The sequence below is a fragment of the Ranitomeya variabilis genome, chromosome 4 (genome assembly GCF_051348905.1).
Source record: "Ranitomeya variabilis isolate aRanVar5 chromosome 4, aRanVar5.hap1, whole genome shotgun sequence".
Lineage (NCBI taxonomy): Eukaryota > Metazoa > Chordata > Amphibia > Anura > Dendrobatidae > Ranitomeya > Ranitomeya variabilis.
In genome coordinates, this window is record NC_135235.1 from 514,380,500 (window position 1) to 514,400,924 (window position 20,425).

The 20,425-nt window shown below is 41.0% G+C and overlaps 1 protein-coding gene across 3 annotated transcripts in view; it reads left to right on the plus strand.

Moving 5' to 3' along the window:
* GHDC (GH3 domain containing) overlaps positions 1-20,425 on the plus strand; it is a 42,878-nt gene that overhangs the window by 16,914 nt on the left and 5,539 nt on the right. For 2 of the 3 annotated variants that reach the window (XM_077252128.1, XM_077252129.1), the window contains exon 8: positions 861-949. In XM_077252128.1, the coding sequence (XP_077108243.1) occupies positions 861-949 (89 nt within the window). Of the gene's footprint in view, positions 1-860; positions 950-8,331; positions 8,377-20,425 lie in introns of those variants that run through there. The other variant, XM_077252130.1, reaches the window with a different exon arrangement.

Below are 20,425 nucleotides of genomic sequence, written 5' to 3' on the forward strand. Positions count from 1 at the left end.
CATTGATTTATCATAGGGCAGTTCAGTTTTTTGTGAAAATTAGTTGGATCTGCCAACAAGTACAAATCTTAAGGTACCTTCACACGAAACGACTTTACAACGAGAACGACAACGATCCGTGACGTTGCAGCGTCCTGGCTAGCGATATCGTTGTGTTTGACACGCAGCAGCGATCTGGATCCTGCTGTGATATCGCTGGTCGTTGAATAAAGTTCAGAACTTTATTTGGTCGTCAGACCGGCGTATATCGTCAGGTTTGACACCAAAAGCAACGATACCAGCGATGTTTTACGCTGGTAACCAGGGTAAATATCGGGTTACTAAGCGCAGGGCCGCGCTTAGTAACCCGATGTTTACCCTGGTTACCAGCGTAAAAGTAAAAAAAACAAACAGTACATACTCACCTGAGCGTCCCCTGCCGTCCGCTTCCTGCTCTGACTGAGCGCCGGCCCTAAAGTGAAAGTAAAAGCACAGCGGTGACGTCACCGCCCTGCTGTTAGGGCCGGCACTCACACAGTACAGGAAGCGGACGCCGGGGGACGCGCAGGTGAGCATGTACTGTTTGTTATTTTTACTTTTACGCTGGTAACCAGGGTAAACATCGGGTTACTAAGCGCGGCCCTGCGCTTAGCAACCCGATGTTTACCCTGGATAACCCGGGGGCCTCGGCATCGGTGGTCGCTGGAGAGCGGTCTGTGTGACAGCTCTCCAGCGATCAAACAGCGACGCTGCAGCGATCGGCATCGTTGTCGCTATCGCTGCAGCGTCGCTTCGTGTGAAGGTACCTTTAGTTTCCGAATGTGCCACATGTAATTGGATTCTTCCATATATGATACAATATCTGTTTCCTGTCGTTGCAGGACCATTATCTGGTGGCTCTGACCCACACTATGAAGTGTTTGTTGCCCTGAAGGGAGTGAGAAATCTGACGGAAGATCAGAGATATAAGGTATGCCATAATGACTTGTTCTTGTACTTATTTTTAACTTTTATGCTGGACATACCTGTGCAATGTAAAATATATAAACACACGCGGCTTTCATGAAGGTTGTATTGGTCACAGGAAAAATACAAATAAAGTGGTAGACGTCCAAGTCACCCTGTCCCGAAATCCAGAAACTCCTCTCTGGGCCTCTGAGTGCATCTTCCTTGTAACTCGCCACAGTTTGTTTCTGTCCATCACACACTGAGTTCCAAATTATTATGCAAATCGTATTTGTGTCATAAAGATGTCAATTTTTTGTTTTTCAAATAAATTCTTTGGATCACTGAAATCGATCTCCAACACCTCTGATAATTAGTTTACCAGGTGAGTCCAATTAAAGGAAAACTACTAAAGAAAGATCACCTTTCATATTAAGCAGGCCACAGGTTTCAAGCAATATGGGAAAGTAAAACAATCTATCTGCTGCCAAGTAGTGCAATGCTTTAGACAAGGTATGAAAACATTGGATATTTCACAAAACCTTAAGCATTATCATCGAACTGTGAAAAGATTTGTGGCTGATACAGATCACGGATGGGTTCGTACAGATAAAGGCATAATGTGAAAGATTTCTGCCAGACAAATTCATCGGATTAATAGAGCAGCTGATAAAATACCATTACAAAGCTGCAAACTGGTATTTGAAGCTATATTAACACGGTCGTCAGTAAGTATATAAGAATAAGCCGACTCACAATCATGATACTAATCTTGGAGAACAACGAGTCAAAAAATGGCCAAAAAAAAAATATCTTTAAAAATATCTTTATTCGTAGTTTAGTTTTACATGTATGCGTATAGATAATACATATAGAAAAACTTCATATGAAAAAGTAGTAAATTGTGACTGTGTCCTTAGGTGCAACCAAAAAACACCCGGTTCACAGATCAGGGCACGGATGTAGTGATGGTATAAATTATATGGTGCAACAATATATGGAGATAAACTCCATATCAACTCCATGTAGGTAAGGAGAATTATATCCGACGCATGGCAACTAAAGACAAATATTGGCAGCTAATAGTAATGCCAATCATGTGCCCATGCATATAAATGTGTCTTGCAACATATAAAGCATGAAGAAATAAGAGCTAATTACCCATGAGAGTTCAAATGTGCCCGACTGGATCCGGGATGTAGACCCCAACGCGCGTTTCGCGTCTATGTGTAGCCGCTTCCTCAGGGGGCGCCCCCTGAGGAAGCGGCTACACATAGACGCGAAACGCGCGTTGGGGTCTACATCCCGGATCCAGTCGGGCACATTTGAACTCTCATGGGTAATTAGCTCTTATTTCTTCATGCTTTATATGTTGCAAGACACATTTATATGCATGGGCACATGATTGGCATTACTATTAGCTGCCAATATTTGTCTTTAGTTGCCATGCGTCGGATATAATTCTCCTTACCTACATGGAGTTGATATGGAGTTTATCTCCATATATTGTTGCACCATATAATTTATACCATCACTACATCCGTGCCCTGATCTGTGAACCGGGTGTTTTTTGGTTGCACCTAAGGACACAGTCACAATTTACTACTTTTTCATATGAAGTTTTTCTATATGTATTATCTATACGCATACATGTAAAACTAAACTACGAATAAAGATATTTTTAAAGATATTTTTTTTTTGGCCATTTTTTGACTCGTTGTTCTCCAAGATTGGTATTTGAAGCTGCTGTTGTCTCTGGAGCCCCGCAGTCCTCAAGGTGTAGGACCCTCCATAGTCTTGCAGTTGTGCATAAACCTACTATTCGGCCACCCCTAAACACTGTTCACAAGCAAAAACTGTTGCAGTGGGCCCAGACATACATGAAGACTGATTCTAAAACCGTCTTGTTCAGTGATAAGTCTTATGCAACCCTGGACGGTCCGGTCCAGATGGGTAAATGGTGGATGACCACCATGACCCAAATAGGCTGCGACATCAGCAAGGAGGTGGCAGAGTCATATTGTAACTGGAATCATAAGGAGAGAGCTGGTAGGGCCCTTTTAGGGTCCCTGAAGGCGTGAAAATGACCGCAGCACAGTATATAGAGTTTCTGACTGACTACTTTCTTCCATGGTACAAAACAGCTAACCGTGCAATCAGTGGTAAAATCATCTTCATGCTTGAGAATACACCACTCATGCTGCTATGGGCGTACAGGAGAGACATGGGTGGTCACCATCCTTCCCTGACCTCAACCCTATAGAGACCCTTTGGAGTATCATCAAGTAAAAGTTCCATAATAGTGGGAGGCAGATCACATCAAAACAGCAGCTCTGGGAGGCTATTCTGACATCCTGCCAAGAAATTCAAGGAGAAACTCTCCAAAAACTCACAAGTTCAGATGCCAAAATTGTGAAGGCGATATCAAAGAAGGGGTGCCATGTTAACATGTAACTTGGCCTGTTAAGAAGTTTTTTTTATTTCAGTAAATGTGACATCTTAATGCTGCAAATTGAGCAAATTACCATTTTTACATTTGTAGTTCTTTACAACTTACAAAATATTTAGAAACTCCATTGTACATATATAATTTGGAACAGGGCATTTTGAGTTTTCTTCGTTTTGAAAACAAATCTTATCATTGAGTGTTTTGTCCAATAAAATGTGATTTATGCTCTAATGGGTGATGATTTGAACATCATACTGATTCATTTGCATCTACCGTTTAGTAAAAACAGCATTTGCATAATAATTTGGAACGTGGTGTATATAGAGTATGAAGATAGAGTTTTACACATTTGTGTACTCTGGTCTCTACGTTTACAGAAGACTAAAACTACGGTATATTTCCACTCACATAAAGTCGTCTTTATTTTACATAGGACTGTAATGTTGGCACATGTAAATAAGGCAACAATCACTTGTTAAACGAGCAAAACACTTATTTTTCTTTTTGACTTTTTTTTCTCGTTAAGTCCATTTATTATTATAAAATGTAATTTTAAATGAATTATTATAAAATTAGTATTTTCATTATTGTCAGCAGCACATCTTTATCGACGTAGCTATGAGTAGTATAAGGGATTGGCTTTTGTAGGACTAGTTGCATTTTTAATGGTCCCATTTTGGGTACAAATAATGAGTTTAAAAACTTGTATTTTGTGGGGTGTGAAGGCTGGGGACTTTTATAAAGTTTGCATTATTGTTATTTTAGTTAAAGTGTCCACCATGCATTATAAATTACATGATAACTTTTCGCCTAGGGATTTCATTCTGCATCTGAGTGTCCTCCTCCAGTAGGCGTATACTCTCAAAAATGACACAAGTCAGGGCACACCTTCGCTCTTTCGGCACCATTATAACATGTCAGAGCACACCTTCGCTCTGTCGGCACCATTATAACATGTCCGAGCACATCTTCGCTCTGTCGGCACCATTATAACACGTCAGAGCATACCTTCGCTCTGTCGGCACCATTATAACATGTCAGAGCACACCTTCGCTCTGTCGGCACCATTATAACACGTCAGAGCACACCTTCGCTCTGTCGGCACCATTATAACATGTCCGAGCACATCTTTGCTCTGTCGGCACCATTATAACACGTCAGAGCATACCTTCGCTCTGTCGGCACCATTATAACATGTCAGAGCACACCTTCGCTCTGTCGGCACCATTATAACATGTCAGAGCACACCTTCGCTCTGTCGGCACCATTATAACATGTCCGAGCACATCTTCGCTCTGTCGGCACCATTATAACACATCAGAGCACATCTTTGCTCTGTCGGCACCATTATAACACGTCAGAGCATACCTTCGCTCTGTCGGCACCATTATAACATGTCAGAGCACACCTTCGCTCTGTCGGCACCATTATAACAGGTCAGAGCACACCTTCGCTCTGTCGGCACCATTATAACATGTCCGAGCACATCTTCGCTCTGTCGGCACCATTATAACAGGTCAGAGCACACCTTCGTCCTGTCGGCACCATTATAGTGTATGGTGCCGTCGGCGCATACGTCCAAATCCTGTTTTGTGGGACATTTGGCCGTAAGCCCCAACAGGACCAATGAATGGGTGCCAAAATGCAGTGTGAAAGCACCCGAAAATGTTACTGTGCGGATCCTTTTTCTTAATTGTTCCCTGCAGTGTCAGCAAGAGCCCGTCTATGTCTATCAGCCATGCTCCTTCTGCTGGTTGCTTGTCTACAAAGTTATTACCCGCCCTATCACCATGATGATGGATAACTATCACCATGACTGATGTATCCATCATGGAGTGTCAAGGGGTTAGCTCTTTGTTCATCCACATATGGTTTGCATCAGCCTACAAATGAGAACCAATCTATGAGTTACATTGTCGATTGCTGCTCGTGATAGTAGGAAATCTGCCCGGATAGCTGCCTTTGGTGGTCTAAGATGGTATATTGTCAATCAAGTGTGAATTTTAACATAAGGGTGAAGTTAAATATTTTTATCGACTACCACTTCTATTAGGTTTGTATCACGTCATACTTGGCATAGGGCAGTGTAGTTTGCACTTTACAACCTATTTTCATTTTTGTAGCAAAAGTCAGTGGGAGGCCATGACGGTAAGAATCTGTTTTCTCTGTGCCACCATGCGTTTTATTGGCGTTTTCTTCTCTGCAAATACCAAGGGTTTTTTTTTACTTTACATCTGTGTTCACTTCTTTGCATTTTGCTTACATTTCTTTATGCCATTTTATAGGTAAAGGAAGCAGTGCATCCTACAAGGAAAAAAATATTAATTCAAATTGTACTCACTTTTTTTCTAATTCCTTTACTACTTTTAACAAAAAAAAGTCAACATAGATCTATGTGACTAAATGATTATGATAAGCTATATTATAATGGCTTACTGTGCATCCGTCACTGTAAAGCAGTGGTTTTTACCGCTGGCCTACTAACTAGACAAAACTGAGACTCCCATTTAGTTATCCCAGAGAACTGGGCAAAGAATGCTCTGTATCAAAAGCAGTGTATTGTGGGTTAACAATACTACTAGATGGCCTAGGATCATGTACAACAAGGAGGTTGTACATGATCCATACCACTAGATGGCTCTATAGGCTCAGTGTGCGGAAATGCCAAGACGTGCGTTAAAGCGCAAGTGCACTTAGTAAATTATGCTTTAAGGGACTCCTACAGCATTGAGGTTAACCTTGTGCTCTCCTAAAATCATCTGGCTCTTCTGTATCCTAGAAGATACTGCAGAACAGGATATGAATGAATTGGAGAACACCGTGATCTTGCCATTTATGGTCCACTTTTTCCACTATCGTCCCCTCCAGGGGGACTGTAGTGTTCTTCTCTTATTACATGGTCTGTTGAAATAATAGTCACACTAGAAGCAAATCCCAATGTACAGTTGGATCAGGACATGTTGTGTATCTGACAGCCCCCACCTCCTAATGTGCATGCGGCTTCCTCTTGCAGTTGGGTAGTCAGAATCCTATAGCTTTAATTTTTTATTGGTGCATATGAGATTTAAAAGAGAATTAATAAAATAATGTTACACTAGTTTTGACCTGGTGACAAGTCCTCTGTGAAGGTATTTCTATTGGCAGCTTATAATATGGAGTCCTGGAACTTTCTGACACAGTTTGCAGCTCCACATGATGAAACATGTGCAGATCACACGGGGCACGACGTGTTACAATCTATCAGAGCCTAAGGCTAAGTGCACACCAGCTAATGAAAAGGGTTCATTTTATTTTGAGAAAAAAATATATATTTTTTTCTATACTGTCATAAGTATGTCATTCTTATGTCCATTTTTATATCTGTTTATACATTAATTATTAGAACAATTATGAAAGGCCAAATACCGTTTCCGATGTTAACAATTGCAATAGTTTGGCTAAAAGCTGACTCCATACAGATGGTGTCTGCATGAAATCCTTTTTTTTTTCTTTTTGCCCGCTCCATTGAAATCTATAGGAGAGTCTCATTTGAAAAACAGATGAGACTAGGACACACAACAATTCTTTCCTCCCCTCTATTAGAAAACCATTCATGTAAATGCCATATTGGTGAACATTGTCCGGGTGCTGACCATTTTTGATAGGGACAAAAAGTGTGAACGTAGCCTATGACGAACCATGCGGCTGGGTCAGATGCATTGCTCTGGACAGGATCAGAAGCAGAGGTAACTGTAAATGGTGAGGGATTGAGACCCAAAAGTGTATGAGAACATGGCCTAAGTCTATGTATTTTCTGCGAAGCCCCTTAGTAGTGATCAAAGCTTTTCTAGATGACTGAAGCTGGTTTCACACTTCGTCTGGCTGGAAAAAAAAAAAACACTTTTTCCTTGGTGTTCTTTCTTGGCCAAAAACACTGAAGCCAGATTTCACATTTTTTGGTCAGTGAGTTTTTTTTTTGTTTTGTTTTTTTTAAAATGCTCCATGGCTGTTTTTTTCAATATAGGGCTTGATAGACGACAGGAAACCATGATGCGTCTAAAAAGTGCTGTTTTGGTTACGTGCAATTTGAAAGTGCTGAAGAAAACACTGTATTGTCTACATCTTTAACCCTCTCCAAAAGGCAGCTGTTGTGGAAGTGAATAGGTTAAATATAGGGGAGCCCCCCACAGCTTTATAAGTGCTTCCAGTTGCAGGTCATGGGCTCTACCCTATGTAAATGCTTGCAGATGTGCGGGGAGAGGTGGCTGCTTATGTCTGTGGATGGCACTGGCCGTATGAGTGTGCTGGGGATGATGTGTGTGTGATTAGGAGGTTATCGAGTGAGAGGAGATAAGTATGTGTAATCCTGTGTATGCCCATTCTATGGGTGGAGGGCGGATTCCAGGGCATATATTGGTGTAAGCCTTTAGACACCCCGGCCTGCCGGCTCTTTCTCAGACAATAAATAGTCTTTCCACCCTTAGCAGGGTCCTCGTCGGTGACATCTAGCATTATCCTGGTCATCGTCGGAGACATACTTGTAACTGAGCAGCTTAATCGCACAGATTCAATTTTCCTTCAAGGATGAACATCCCAAGCTCTCCGACCCAATGTTCAGCTCCCAGACAGGCAGTTTATATATATACTGTTGTCATGCCTGAGTCACTCTCCTATTAAATTACATCTCTGTTAGCTGATGCTTTTATGCTCGCGGTACATTTTTAATAGAAGGTTAATTTTCTTTTAAAGACAAAGTAAGTCTAGAAGTAAATAACCCAGAAAAACATTTATGTCTACAAGAATTTTTGCAACATCTATTTACATGTGGTAAAAATTGACAAAAGAACATTTGTAGGAACAGTCGTTTCCGAAAGTTGGCCAATGTATATATTGTTGTGTAAATGAGAATTATTTCCAACAAAATAGATTCTGCATGGTGAGAAAATGATCACAGTAACGATTGTTTTGTCTCTGTACAGTTTGAATCGTCTCGCGTGAACAGGCGCTAAACAGGCGCCAATGACCTTTTATATGTAAGTGATTGGCACTGGGTATAGGTAGAAATCTTCAGTCTTGTAGAAAGCTAGCAGCAGTCGATCATCTCCTGTTTCTCGTCATGTTTGGTTCAGGGTTGGCAAAGTGTAACCATATTTTCCAGCTACTTTTCAGAATAAGCTGTACTGTATGTGCACATGAGGAATAGCACTATAGCTGGTAATTAAGACCTTTAATTTTTGTTTTCACCAGGTTATTCCCCTTCATTAAAGAGAATCTGTCCCCAGGTTTTTGTTATCCCATCTGAGAGCAGCATGATGTAGGAGGGAAAGACCCTGATACCAGCGATATATTACTTACTGAGCTGCTTGCTGCAGTTGTGATAAAATCACCGTTTTCTGCCGCAGACCTACCAGTTCTCTGAAAGCTGAGCTCTCATTGGCAGCTTTCTACCCATACACAGTGTCCACAGAAAGCTGCCTATCGGTGGCATGTGCCGGGTTACACAGCTTTCATGAGCTTGACTCCTTGGCATTAAGTTTACTAGTCCTCTAGTAATAATGTCCAGCTGATAAAACAGTGATTTTATCACAATTACAGCAAGCAGCCCAGTAAGTGACACATAGCTGGCACCCAGGTCTCTGTCTTTACATTATGCAGCTCTCATTTTAGGTGGCAAACACTTGGTGACAGATTTCCTTTAATTTGCAATCCACTCTGATCTCTGAGCCTAGCTGCTAGTATCTCTCCCATAAACAGCACAGCGCACAGAGAGGGATTCCTGGTCTTCTGTCTTTCATTATACAAACAGAAGTGGCAGGGATATTCTAAAGCAGTGCTGAGCTGTATGGCTATTATTCACGTTCTGGGGTAAGATAAAAGGCTTGTTAGAAACTCAGCGCCCTCTTTCTGTATCTCCCTCTATTTGTCTCTTCACTCTGCTCCTTGTAACCCTTCCTCATCCACCATCTCCTCTCCACAGGCTAATCAGGATGGGCTGTGCTGGCAGACGCCTTTTCTAAGCTAGATGGATTTAAGCTGTGTTTTCAGTGCATGACAAGTTCAGGAGACAGGGGGAAGGAAGTGGATTTGTCTGATAAGATGCATTACAATATTTCTTGTATTCACCTTAATACAGGTCTTTAAGACCTTCTTCTTTTCCCAAACTATTGTTTAGTAGACTTTAGCACAGGAGTGTGGAGGAAGTGTGGGGCTCACAATCTAATTTCCCCATCAGTATGTCTTTGGAGTGAGGAAACCCACGCAAACACAGGGAGAACATACAAACCCCTTGCAGATGTTGTCCTTGGTGGGATTTGAACCCAGGACCCCAGCGTTGCAAAGAAACAGTGGTAAGCACTGAGCCACCGTGCTGAATATACTGAATAGTTTAAAGGGAATCTGTTAGTAGGACAACCCTCCTAAGCCGTCTATAAGGACATGTAGGTCATAGGACATTGAATAAAATGATACCTTGATATCTGCAATCCGATGTCTAGTTCCCGAGACATCATCTTTTTTATATGTAAATGAGCAGCTTAGTTCTCTGGCCAGACACTGATCTGCATGAGAATCTTGTCTGTGTGTGAGACAGTTAATGACTGACAGCCTGCTTTCTTGATTTACATGTCTCATGCTGGTAACGCAGCCTTACATCTAAAATGAGCCTTTTAGGCGGATTCTCCGGGAAATAGATCTTAACTGCACTTTTACATATTAAGATGTGGATTTTTCTGGATTAAGACATGGGATTGCAGATATCAAGGTATCCTTTCATTCACCCCATATAGCCTGCTTAGGAAGGTTGGTCCTGCTGACAAATTTAATTTAATGTAGTTAGTTTCTGTGATGTTTTTTTCTTTATTTCTTATTAAATTAAAACACATATACTTTAGTTTTCCTTTAATACATTGTCACCAAGAGTTTTGCTTGTTTTCATCTTTCTATTGTAAAATTTTCTGCATATTGTTTCTAGAGGACCACCACGTTGGTAACTTGGTCTGATACTCTACTCACATTTAAATTCATAATCCTTTTATTTTGTTTTCACGTCGGCCCTAAATCTTAACTAAAGAGATTTGTGTTAGGATCATCCTTCCTGCCCACAGAAGAAGTCCTTTCATCTTCCAAGGGCACTATCACATGCCCCTCACTTCCTTCATTCCCCGGGCTGTCTCCATGGTGTGATCAAAGACGACAAAGAAAGGTCTGCAGGATGTTGTGGAGTGAGACGTAGATGTGTATGCCGCGGGAGAGGACTCATACTGAGTACAAGGCCTAGTGGATGAGGAAAATATGGTGAGCTTAGGAATCTTACAGGAGTTCTTCACAACTGCATTTATTCCTAAATTATACCTGGAATCTGATTCAACCTTGTTTTCATGAAATGTGTTTCTGAAGAGGCAAAATATAGTCACCATTTCAGCCCATTACAGGGGCAAGGGTTTACATCCACCTTTTCTAGATTCTTGTTATTATGCAGTGAAAAGACACTTTAACCCTAGGTCAGTGCATAGATAGTCATTATAATAGGTGCAGATCTGTCCATGAGATTTCTGTGGATGCTAATGATCTACCAGAACTGAGAGCATCACTATATGTGTGATACCCAACACCCGTGTGTACTCCACACCCTGCCCCCTCCTCGTGAGACGTCTAGGGTTATACTAATTTGTGTTATAAGAACAATTTACGAGTCTTATCAGGGTAGAAATTCTATTTAATGAGGAGATACAGCCCTCTATTGGTGTTTTTCGCATACATATCTCTTCTGGTATTTGCCCCAGGCTTACAGTGGAAGAAGACAGATGTTTCTCCAGCTTAGGATGAAGGTCTCTCTACCCTCTGACCTGACCGATTGAGTCTTTGAGCAACCATAAAAGCATGCGTAGAACTCTTCTTGCCTATTATCTTGTGTGTCAGCCCCCGGCTAGGCTCTGTATGTTTTTCTTATGAGTTTATGGTACTTTATTTTTTCCTGTTATGGTGTTTATATTGGAACGTCAGTGAGATATAATTAGATCTTTTGTATTTTTTGTCTTTTTCCTTCATAAGAACTTACACTAATTTAACCTTTTCTTGTCATCAACGCCAATGCTGCATATGATGAGTATAAGGGCAGACGTTCTTATGAATGAAAGATTGTGATGACTGTATATGTTCCAGTGGCTTCACCTTTTACCGACGCAGCTCCAATCCCGCAGCGCCATTTTTTGCCCATAACTTTTGACTGGCCGGAAGTCAGAAATTACGTCTCAAGAGCTCAATGCAAGGATATGAGAGCCAGGACGAGGTTCTCATAGAGATGTATTGAAAAGTGTCCTCTGATGCGCTCCATTACTGGAACTGCCAGCAGGTCACTTTTCCCTGGAGACCAATTGGAGCGACTCTGGAAACGGATGAACGCGACGGCAGGTGAGTATGAGACAGCAAAAAAACAAACAAAGTTCTTGACATAGAAAATAATAAATCAGAGGTTGTCATGACTTTAGTAGAAACTCCACCTTTGCTATAATCACCAAGTGACCATCCAGGACTTTACTTGCTCGTGTAGAAACCTGCCGTTCTGTAATTCTGCTGTTACCTCTTATTTATGACTTGCCAGTAACATTGAAAAGATAGAAGAATATATGTAGAACAGGTCACAAAGTAACCGAGAATAGAGGATCAATGATGCATAAAGTTTAAAAAAAAAAATTCTTCATGATTCTGCAGATCGTATCCAATTATGTCAGTATCATAAATTGAAAGATATTTGCTGTCATTGTATTTAGTCTTGGCTAAATCTATAAATTATTTCTGGAGAGTAGTGAATCATAAAGCATCGTATATCAATTGATAAGCGCACTATAAATACACCGCTCAAAAAAATAAAGGAAACACTTAAACAACAGAATATAACTCCAAGTAAATCAAACTTCTGTGAAATCAAACTGTCCACTTAGGAAGCAACTCTGTTTGACAATCAATTTCACATGCTGTTGTGCAAATGGAATAGACAACTGATGGAAATTATTGGCAATTATCAATACACACTCAATAAAGGAGTGGTTCTGCAGGTGGGGACCACAGACCACATCTCAGTACCAATGCTTTCTGGCTGATGTTTTGGTCACTTTTGAATGTTGGTTGTGCTTTCACACTCGTGGTAGCATGAGATGGACTCTACAACCCACACAGGTGGCTCAGGTAGTGCAGCTCATCCAGGATGGCACATCAATGCGAGCTGTGGCAAGAAGGTTTGCTGTGTCTGTCAGCGTAGTGTCCAGAGGCTGGAGGCGCTACCAGGAGACAGGCCAGTACACCAGGAGACATGGAGGGGTCCATAGGAGGGCAAAGACCCAGCAGCAGGACCGCTATCTCAGCCTTTGTGCAAGGAGGAACAGGAGGAGCACTGCCAGAGCCCTGCAAAATGACCTCCAGCAGGCCACAAATGTGCATGTCTGCACAAACGGTTAGAAACCGACTCCAGGAGGATGGTCTGAGCGCCCGACGTCCACAGATGGGGGTTGTGCTCACAGCCCAACACCATGCAGGACGCTTGGAATTTACCACAGAACACCAGGATTGGCAAATTTACCACTGGCGCCCTGTGCTCTTCACAGATGAAAGCAGGTTCACATTGAGCACATGTGACAGACATGACAGAGTCTGGAGATGCCGTGGAGAGCGATCTGCTGCCTGCAACATCCTTCAGCATGACCGGTTTGGCAGTGGGTCAGTAATGGTGTGGGGTGGCATTTCTTTGGAGGGCTGCACAGCCCTCCATGTGCTCGCCAGAGGTAGCCTGACTGCCATTAGGTACCGAGATGAGATCCTCAGACCCCTTGTGAGACAATGCCAGACCTCATGTGGCTGGAGTGTGTCAGCAGTTCCTGCAAGATGAAGGCATTGAAGCTATGGACTGGCTCGCCCGTTCCCCAGACCTGAATCCGCTTGAATCTCGCACCATCCACCAACGTCATGTTGCACCACAGACTGTCCAGGAGTTGGCGGATGCTTTAGTCCAGGTCTGGGAGGAGATCCCTCAGGAGACCATTCGCCGCCTCATCAGGAGCATGCCCAGGCATTGTAGGGAGATCATACAGGCATGTGGAGGCCACACACTACTGAGCATCATTTCCTTGTCTTGAGGCATTTCCACTGAAGTTGGATCTGCCTGTAACTTCATTTTCCACTTTGATTTTGAGCATCGGAATTCCAACTCCAGACCATATTATAGGGATATAAGTTATGATTTACGTTGATCATTTTTAGGTTTTAATGTTCTCAACACATTCCACTATGTAATGAATAAAGATTTACAACTGGAATATTTCAGTCAGTGATATCTAGGTTGTGGGATTTTAGTGTTCCTTTATTTTTTTGAGCAGTGTATTTCCTTATTTTTAGCTCCTGCAGGAAAAATGTAATATGTGTTGGCGATTCAGAACAATATATCCATGTAATACAATACCACATGGAATCTGCCAGAACGGGCTCACTACTACATCGCACGGCATATTTTTCTATGATGTCCATGTGCCTAAATAGTCCAGGGCCTCCTTTGCATCAAGACTATGTTCACCTTTGCACTAAATAGGCTTTATTAAAAAAAAAAAAAATACTATTTTGCTGCTGCTGTGTCTGATATACAGGATTTACACTGGCTAAGTGAGGTCATTAATGGGGTTGTCCGGTCTTAAACTATAAGTCACTGCGCACTGTTAGGATTCTCCTGGAGCCTGTGGTCATGTGGCCACATTCCGACTAGACTGTTTCGGGCCTTGCTCAATACAATTGCGTTGATTGAGGCTGCGCATGTCTACTCTGAATGTGGCTGGCATTATGCATATCGCTTACTTGCGGTCACACGACTGCTGCTTATGACATCGGAGAGTCCTCGCACGATGTGAGGATTCACAAGCCTGCAGTAACATAGAGTGAGTGCAGACTTTGTAGTTAGGGACCTTATTATTAGTGATGAATGAATATACTCGTTACTCGAGATTTCCCAAGCACGCTCGGGGGTCGTCCGAGTATTTTTTAGTGCTCGGAGATTTAGTTTTTCTTGCCGCAGCTGAATGATTTACATCTGTTAGCCAGCATAAGTACATGTGGGGATTTGCTAGCAACCAGGTAACCCCCACATGTACTTATGCTGGCTAACAGATGTAAATCATTCAGCTGCGGCAAGAAAAACTAAATCTCCGAGCACTAAAAAATACTCGGACGACCCCCGAGCGTGCTTGGGAAATCTCGAGTAACGAGTATATTTGCTCATCACTACTTATTATGAATAAGACGCAAGTCGAAGCGCGTTGATCTTGTCCCAGAAGTGTGATGCAGTGCTGGACTGAATGTGTTAGGCAAAATGATTTTTATCTATTTGGAATAAAAGTTACTTTTAAGCAACCTTCGCTGGATTTCCCATTTTTTTTTACCAATTTAATGGTCCAAACCATGCTAGATTGTACAGTATTCAAAATTATCTCTGCAATCGTTTATTTGCAAACACTAGGAATAAATATACCTTGCAAGCTATAATGACTTAATGGCTGGACATCAAAATTTTCACCTCTATGTCTGACAAAAATAAACGTTTCCACCGTGTTTGAATTCTGACTTATTACACACATTGTAAGAACAATGGGCTCTTGCTGCTTTGTATTTCCAGGTTTCTTTTTCTCTGGTAAATGTTCCTACAATCTACAGTCTGGCAGTAGAAGTATGTATACTGTTACATGTGTCTTACTTTGGATGGCTCTTGCCTTTTCCCTTTAAAAAACCTGAATTGACGTGTTTGTAGCACAAACACATTAATGAGTGACTTGGGATGCTATAAATAAAATACTTTAAGTAAAATATAATATATAAAAATATACTGATTATTATTAATAGGGCATCTCTCCCCGTTGCTGCAGAAATGTTAGATTCATCCGAACTCCTGATAATATCTCAGCTCTCTCTTCTGTGTTGGAGATAACATGTAAGGGGGACTGGCTTGTACACAGATATCCACACTGTGGAGAGAAGTTTCTACAGTCTGAGGAGCGGCAGATAAAACATACTATAGAAAATGAATAAACTGCACAAAGAAGAACTGCGTGCAGGATAGAAGCTGTGCTTATAGATAGCTAATGGATATAGCAGCATCCTGTATAGACACAGACCTCGCATCCAGCCTCTATTACTAGTAGGGACACTCACAAGACAAAAATCTGAAACTTGAAGTAGAATTTAAAATATATATCCAGGGGTCTGATAATTAATGAAGGATTGATGGAAAACTGAAATGTAATGAAATTCTTGTTAACTAAAATTAATAATTACTGTACTAACACGTGAATTTTTTTTTCTGCGATCGAAGGTTCGTTTAGGCACCCTCATATATATTTGCTAGTTGAGCATTTTAACCAAAATCAATGGATTCTGCTGACATTTATCTATTGTGTATGACTATCTTTAGTCTGAACTGATTTTTTTTTCTATTGGAAGAGAACAAATGAAGTAAAAATGTGTAACGCCTCTGCTCGTTGGATATATTTTATCATCACATCGGTATTATAGCAAGGGTTTCACTGCCTGATTTTGGTTCAGGCTCTTGCAACAGTATAGAGGACCCCATTGAGACTTGCACTGTTATACTAGGTTTAGACTGATGCTTGGACATAAAATATTCTCCCATAATGTCATGTTTCTTGGCTTCGGTTAGTGCTGTTCAGCGTAGGATGGATTTTCTGGCTTACAAGAAATATTCTTCTGTTGTTTTTTGTCCTTTTTCCACGACCTCATTTCTACAGAAATCATCCTGCATCATCCTTTGGCTCTCTGGATGTAATCATTACAAGCAGGGGCTGTATCCATCTGAGCGTTCAGTGAATGGTTTCAGATTCTACTATATTACACTATGATGCTTACGTTAGTCTTTGTTCTATCCATTCCTGGGAAAGCTGGGTGACAGCCAAAATTCGTATCATAACAGCTCCCACTGGGTTATTTGCAATGCTTCACGTGCTCAGCTTTTCTAAAGGCTTTGTTACATGTGATTTGGTTTTCATTTCTGGAGTCGGGGAAAGCTGGGTGACTATTTTTATAATGGCTGTAATGTCTTTCACATTTCAGGCAGGACAACAATGAGCCATATGAAGTCCCCTAGTCATTATACATGGTATTCGTGCTAATAAATGAAACACTGCTGACGAGATTCTATCTAAAAATCTCCAATTAAAGGGGTTTTCTTTAATTTATATTTGTATATTTAGAATCACCAAGGAAAAAAGTTAAATTTTACTTTATTTTTTTCTGTCTGTTTATTAGCATTGTATCCAAAGGTTCAAAATCTCTCTCATTAATACAAAGCATAAAACCCATCTGCCAATGTATCAGCCATTCGCAACTAATTAACCGGTTCTCCAAGTAGACCATTTAGTTGGTCCGCTGCCTGAATAAATAGAATCATGGGCACAGCCAAATACACACTGGATAATGATACCATGTTTCATCCCAGAGGTCACCTCGCTGACTCTAGTAGGAAAACCTTTCTATTAGTACTGTGTGCTCATAGAAGACATGTGGGTGCAAATTGAGGTGTCTGTGTCCGCTGGTAAAAATGTGAGATCCGGGAGGGGTATGATTAAAGAAATAATATCCCAGCCTCATTAAGGTCCTGTATTAAAAAAAAAAATGCTTGGCGGTACTGACTTGTCAAATAAAGTGAAGGTCTTCTCGTGTGACACCGGGACGTCATTTCTCAGTTTCACTTGAGTATCACTGTTGGCCTTTCTACCATTTCAAGAAATCTACTATGCCATATTTCTCTGTATGTCAGAAGATGTAAAACCAGGGTTTTATTGGCTGGTTAATTGGCTGAGGGATTTGTACAAAAGTCTTCTATTCCACTGGTAAGGTATTCAAGTGTACGATATGTAAGTTCATTGTTCTGTGTGCATTTTGTAGTCCTGAAGAAGGAGTGAGTTGACTTTGAAACACGTTGACAATAAACCATTAACTAATTTTAATCCCTGAGCGTAAAATCCTCTTTCTTGGTATCCTGACACATTGATTCATCATGGCTGCTGCAGCAGATGATATGAGATGCCGTATAGTGGTTGTCACATACAACCACTTCAGGTGAGCATAAGTGATGAGCAAAGGTGCTCGGATAAGCTGTTATCCGAGCATGCTCGGGTGCTAACCGAGTGACTTTGGTGTGCTTGAATAATATGTTCTTGTCCCCGCGCCTGCATGTCTCGCAGTTATTCAACAACCGCAACACATGCAGGGAATACCTAACAGACATGCAAGATCGGGGACTCAAACATATTATTTGAGCATGCCGAAGTCACTCGGGTAGCATTCAAGCACGTTTGCATAACCCCTTATTTTAGTACATTCGCTTGTCGCTAGTGAGCACATCTTATATGTTACCAATCCCACCTACTTGGATAAGACCCTATTTGCACTTTCTCTCTAATTATAGTAAAATAGCTTGATGTTGGTTAAAATACTGATCGCGCCTAGTGTTTGTGTCTATAGAGCAGTTGAGCAAAAAGATTTAACCTACTTTCCACTTCTGTACCCAGGGTGCCTCTTGATCTTACAAGACCGCATGATGTTGTAGGATCTACAAGCACAAGAGGTGCCCAGGATGTGAAGAAAACCCAGGTCCAGCTGCGTGTAGGAGGACAGTATATATATTTTTCCTGAACTCTAGTCCTAAAAAGTTCTCATCCCTCTTTTAATTTGTCCTTTGACTTGCACTCATTTTTGCTTCTTTATACCACACATGCATTTCTGCTGTGCCTTTTGATCTCCATATCCGTAAAAGTTTGACAAGTACATTGTGTTTATTCATCTAGTTTTATAAAGCCAGCAAGACCTCCTAAAGGGGTTTCAAACATGCGACCCCAAAGGCTCCATTTTGCTGCCCCTGGGCCCCTGAGACGATCGCAGCCCAGTTCAGGGGCCGTCAATGTCAGCACTTCTTTTCAACTGAATGTGCATCCTCGGATGCACATTCAGTTGAACCGTATTGCAACACAGAGACCAGCTCTCTGCACTGCAATACCATCCACCAGCCAATCAGAGGCCGGCAGGTGAAGTTTGCATCCCCTTCGCAGCTGTGCATTATGTCAGTGATGGGGACTTGACTGCAAGTTGACATCACTACAAGATGGGGACATTACTACAACATGGGACCAGGATGGGGACATTACTATAAGATGGGACTAGGATGGGGACATTACTACAAGATGGGACCATGATGGGGAAATTACTACAAGATGGGACCATGATGGGGACATTACTACATGATGAAGACATTACTACAAGGTGGGACCAGGATTGTGACATTACAGCAAGATGGAGACCTTACTATTATATGAGGACATTACTACAAGATTGGACCAGGATGGGGACATTACTACAAGGTGGGACCAGGATGGGGACATTACTACAAGGTGGGACCGGGATTCGGACATTACAGCAGGATGGAGACATTACTATAAGATGAGGACATTACTACAAGATGGGGCCGATTGTAAAAAAAATAATACCGTATGGGGCTGATTGGAGGACAAAAAAAGTTAAACTGTAAAAACTGAATTAAAAAAGACCTGTACCATAACCCACATAATAAACACCATTAAAAAATAATAAAAAGCATGACAAAAATGGAAAAAATAATTATGATCAAAAAGTCATATAGAACAATAATGCTATCACTAAAAAAGTCATCTTCTCTGGCAAAGAACGCAGCCCTTCATATTCAGATTTCTTCAACGTGCAGCCCATTTACCCGGATGAGTTTGAGAGCCCTGTGCTAAAGTATGTAGTATTAAGAGAATCCATATACTTGTACTGGAACATACCAGTTTTCCTTGTGGATATCTAACAAGTGGTGAGCCGAGTCCTAAGAAAAACACCCCCTATGGTGTTTAATTGTCTCAGAATTTCCACATAATGTGTTCAGTACTGGTGAGAAGCAGCCACATTTATTAAACTGATTCTTTTTGCCCAATGGCAGAAACACTACTCCATCTGTCTTAGTTTAACTGACCCCCTTCTTATTTCTCTTTTATCCCTGTTTTCTCTTTTTTTTGTCCTGACTTTCTGCTATGATAGTTTCTATCTTCTTCAGATTCGTTTATCTTTTATATTTTCCCTCTCCTTTGTTCACCGGATTTTTTCCCCTCTCTTCTCTGGACTCTTTTTTTCTTCCCCTTTCTTTTTCTTCTCTTTTCTGCCTTTCCTTTCTTTAATTTTTTTACTCCTTTTTCTCTGTACTGCTTGCTCCTCTTTCTTTCATCTCCTTATGTATGCCTTCCTCTTTCTGTTTCTTTCTCTTATCACCTCTTATCTTGTCTGCTTTCTCTTTTTATTTTTTGTTCCTTTTCACTTTTCTCCTTTCACTTTTCTCTTGTCTCCATTCGCTTTCCTTTCTTGTTGTCTTTCACTTTTCTCATCTCCTTTCCCTTTTGTTCTTCTGTTTCATTTCACTTTCTTATCCAGACTACTTTCTCTTCCTTGTTTTGTCTGCTTTCTCTATCTGCTCTTTTTTTTTCTTTTCTCTTTCTTCTGCTTGCTTTCACTTTCTGCTCCTGACTTTTCTCTTCTTTTTCCATACTCCTTTCATTTTCTTCTCCTTACTACCTTGACTAATTTCTTTTTTTTCCTCACTCCTTTTTTGAGCTTTTCTCCATTTCCTCTGACTTATTTTTCCTTATTCTTCACTGAAATTTTAAGTCAAGACATGAAGAAGTTCTGAACAGAAGAGAAAAGATTAGCAGTGCATGTTAAATGTTGACGTACCGTAATTTTAAAATGCCATTTACAAAGAAAAGTACATCAAGTTGTTCTTTAAAAAAACAACAACCATGCAACAGCTAGCCCAGTTGTGTTGCCATAAGCCAAGTGGACAGAAAATACTTTAAGAAAAGAGGGATACAATGAGAATGGTTATGAGTTCAGCAGCAAGGTAACAAGACTCCTAGGAAAATTCAGGGGTAGAGTAGTAAATCTGAGAATGTATTAAGGATATACAGGACTTTACCCAAATAATAAACTGTATTCTTCAGTGTAAATCATACTAGGAACCAG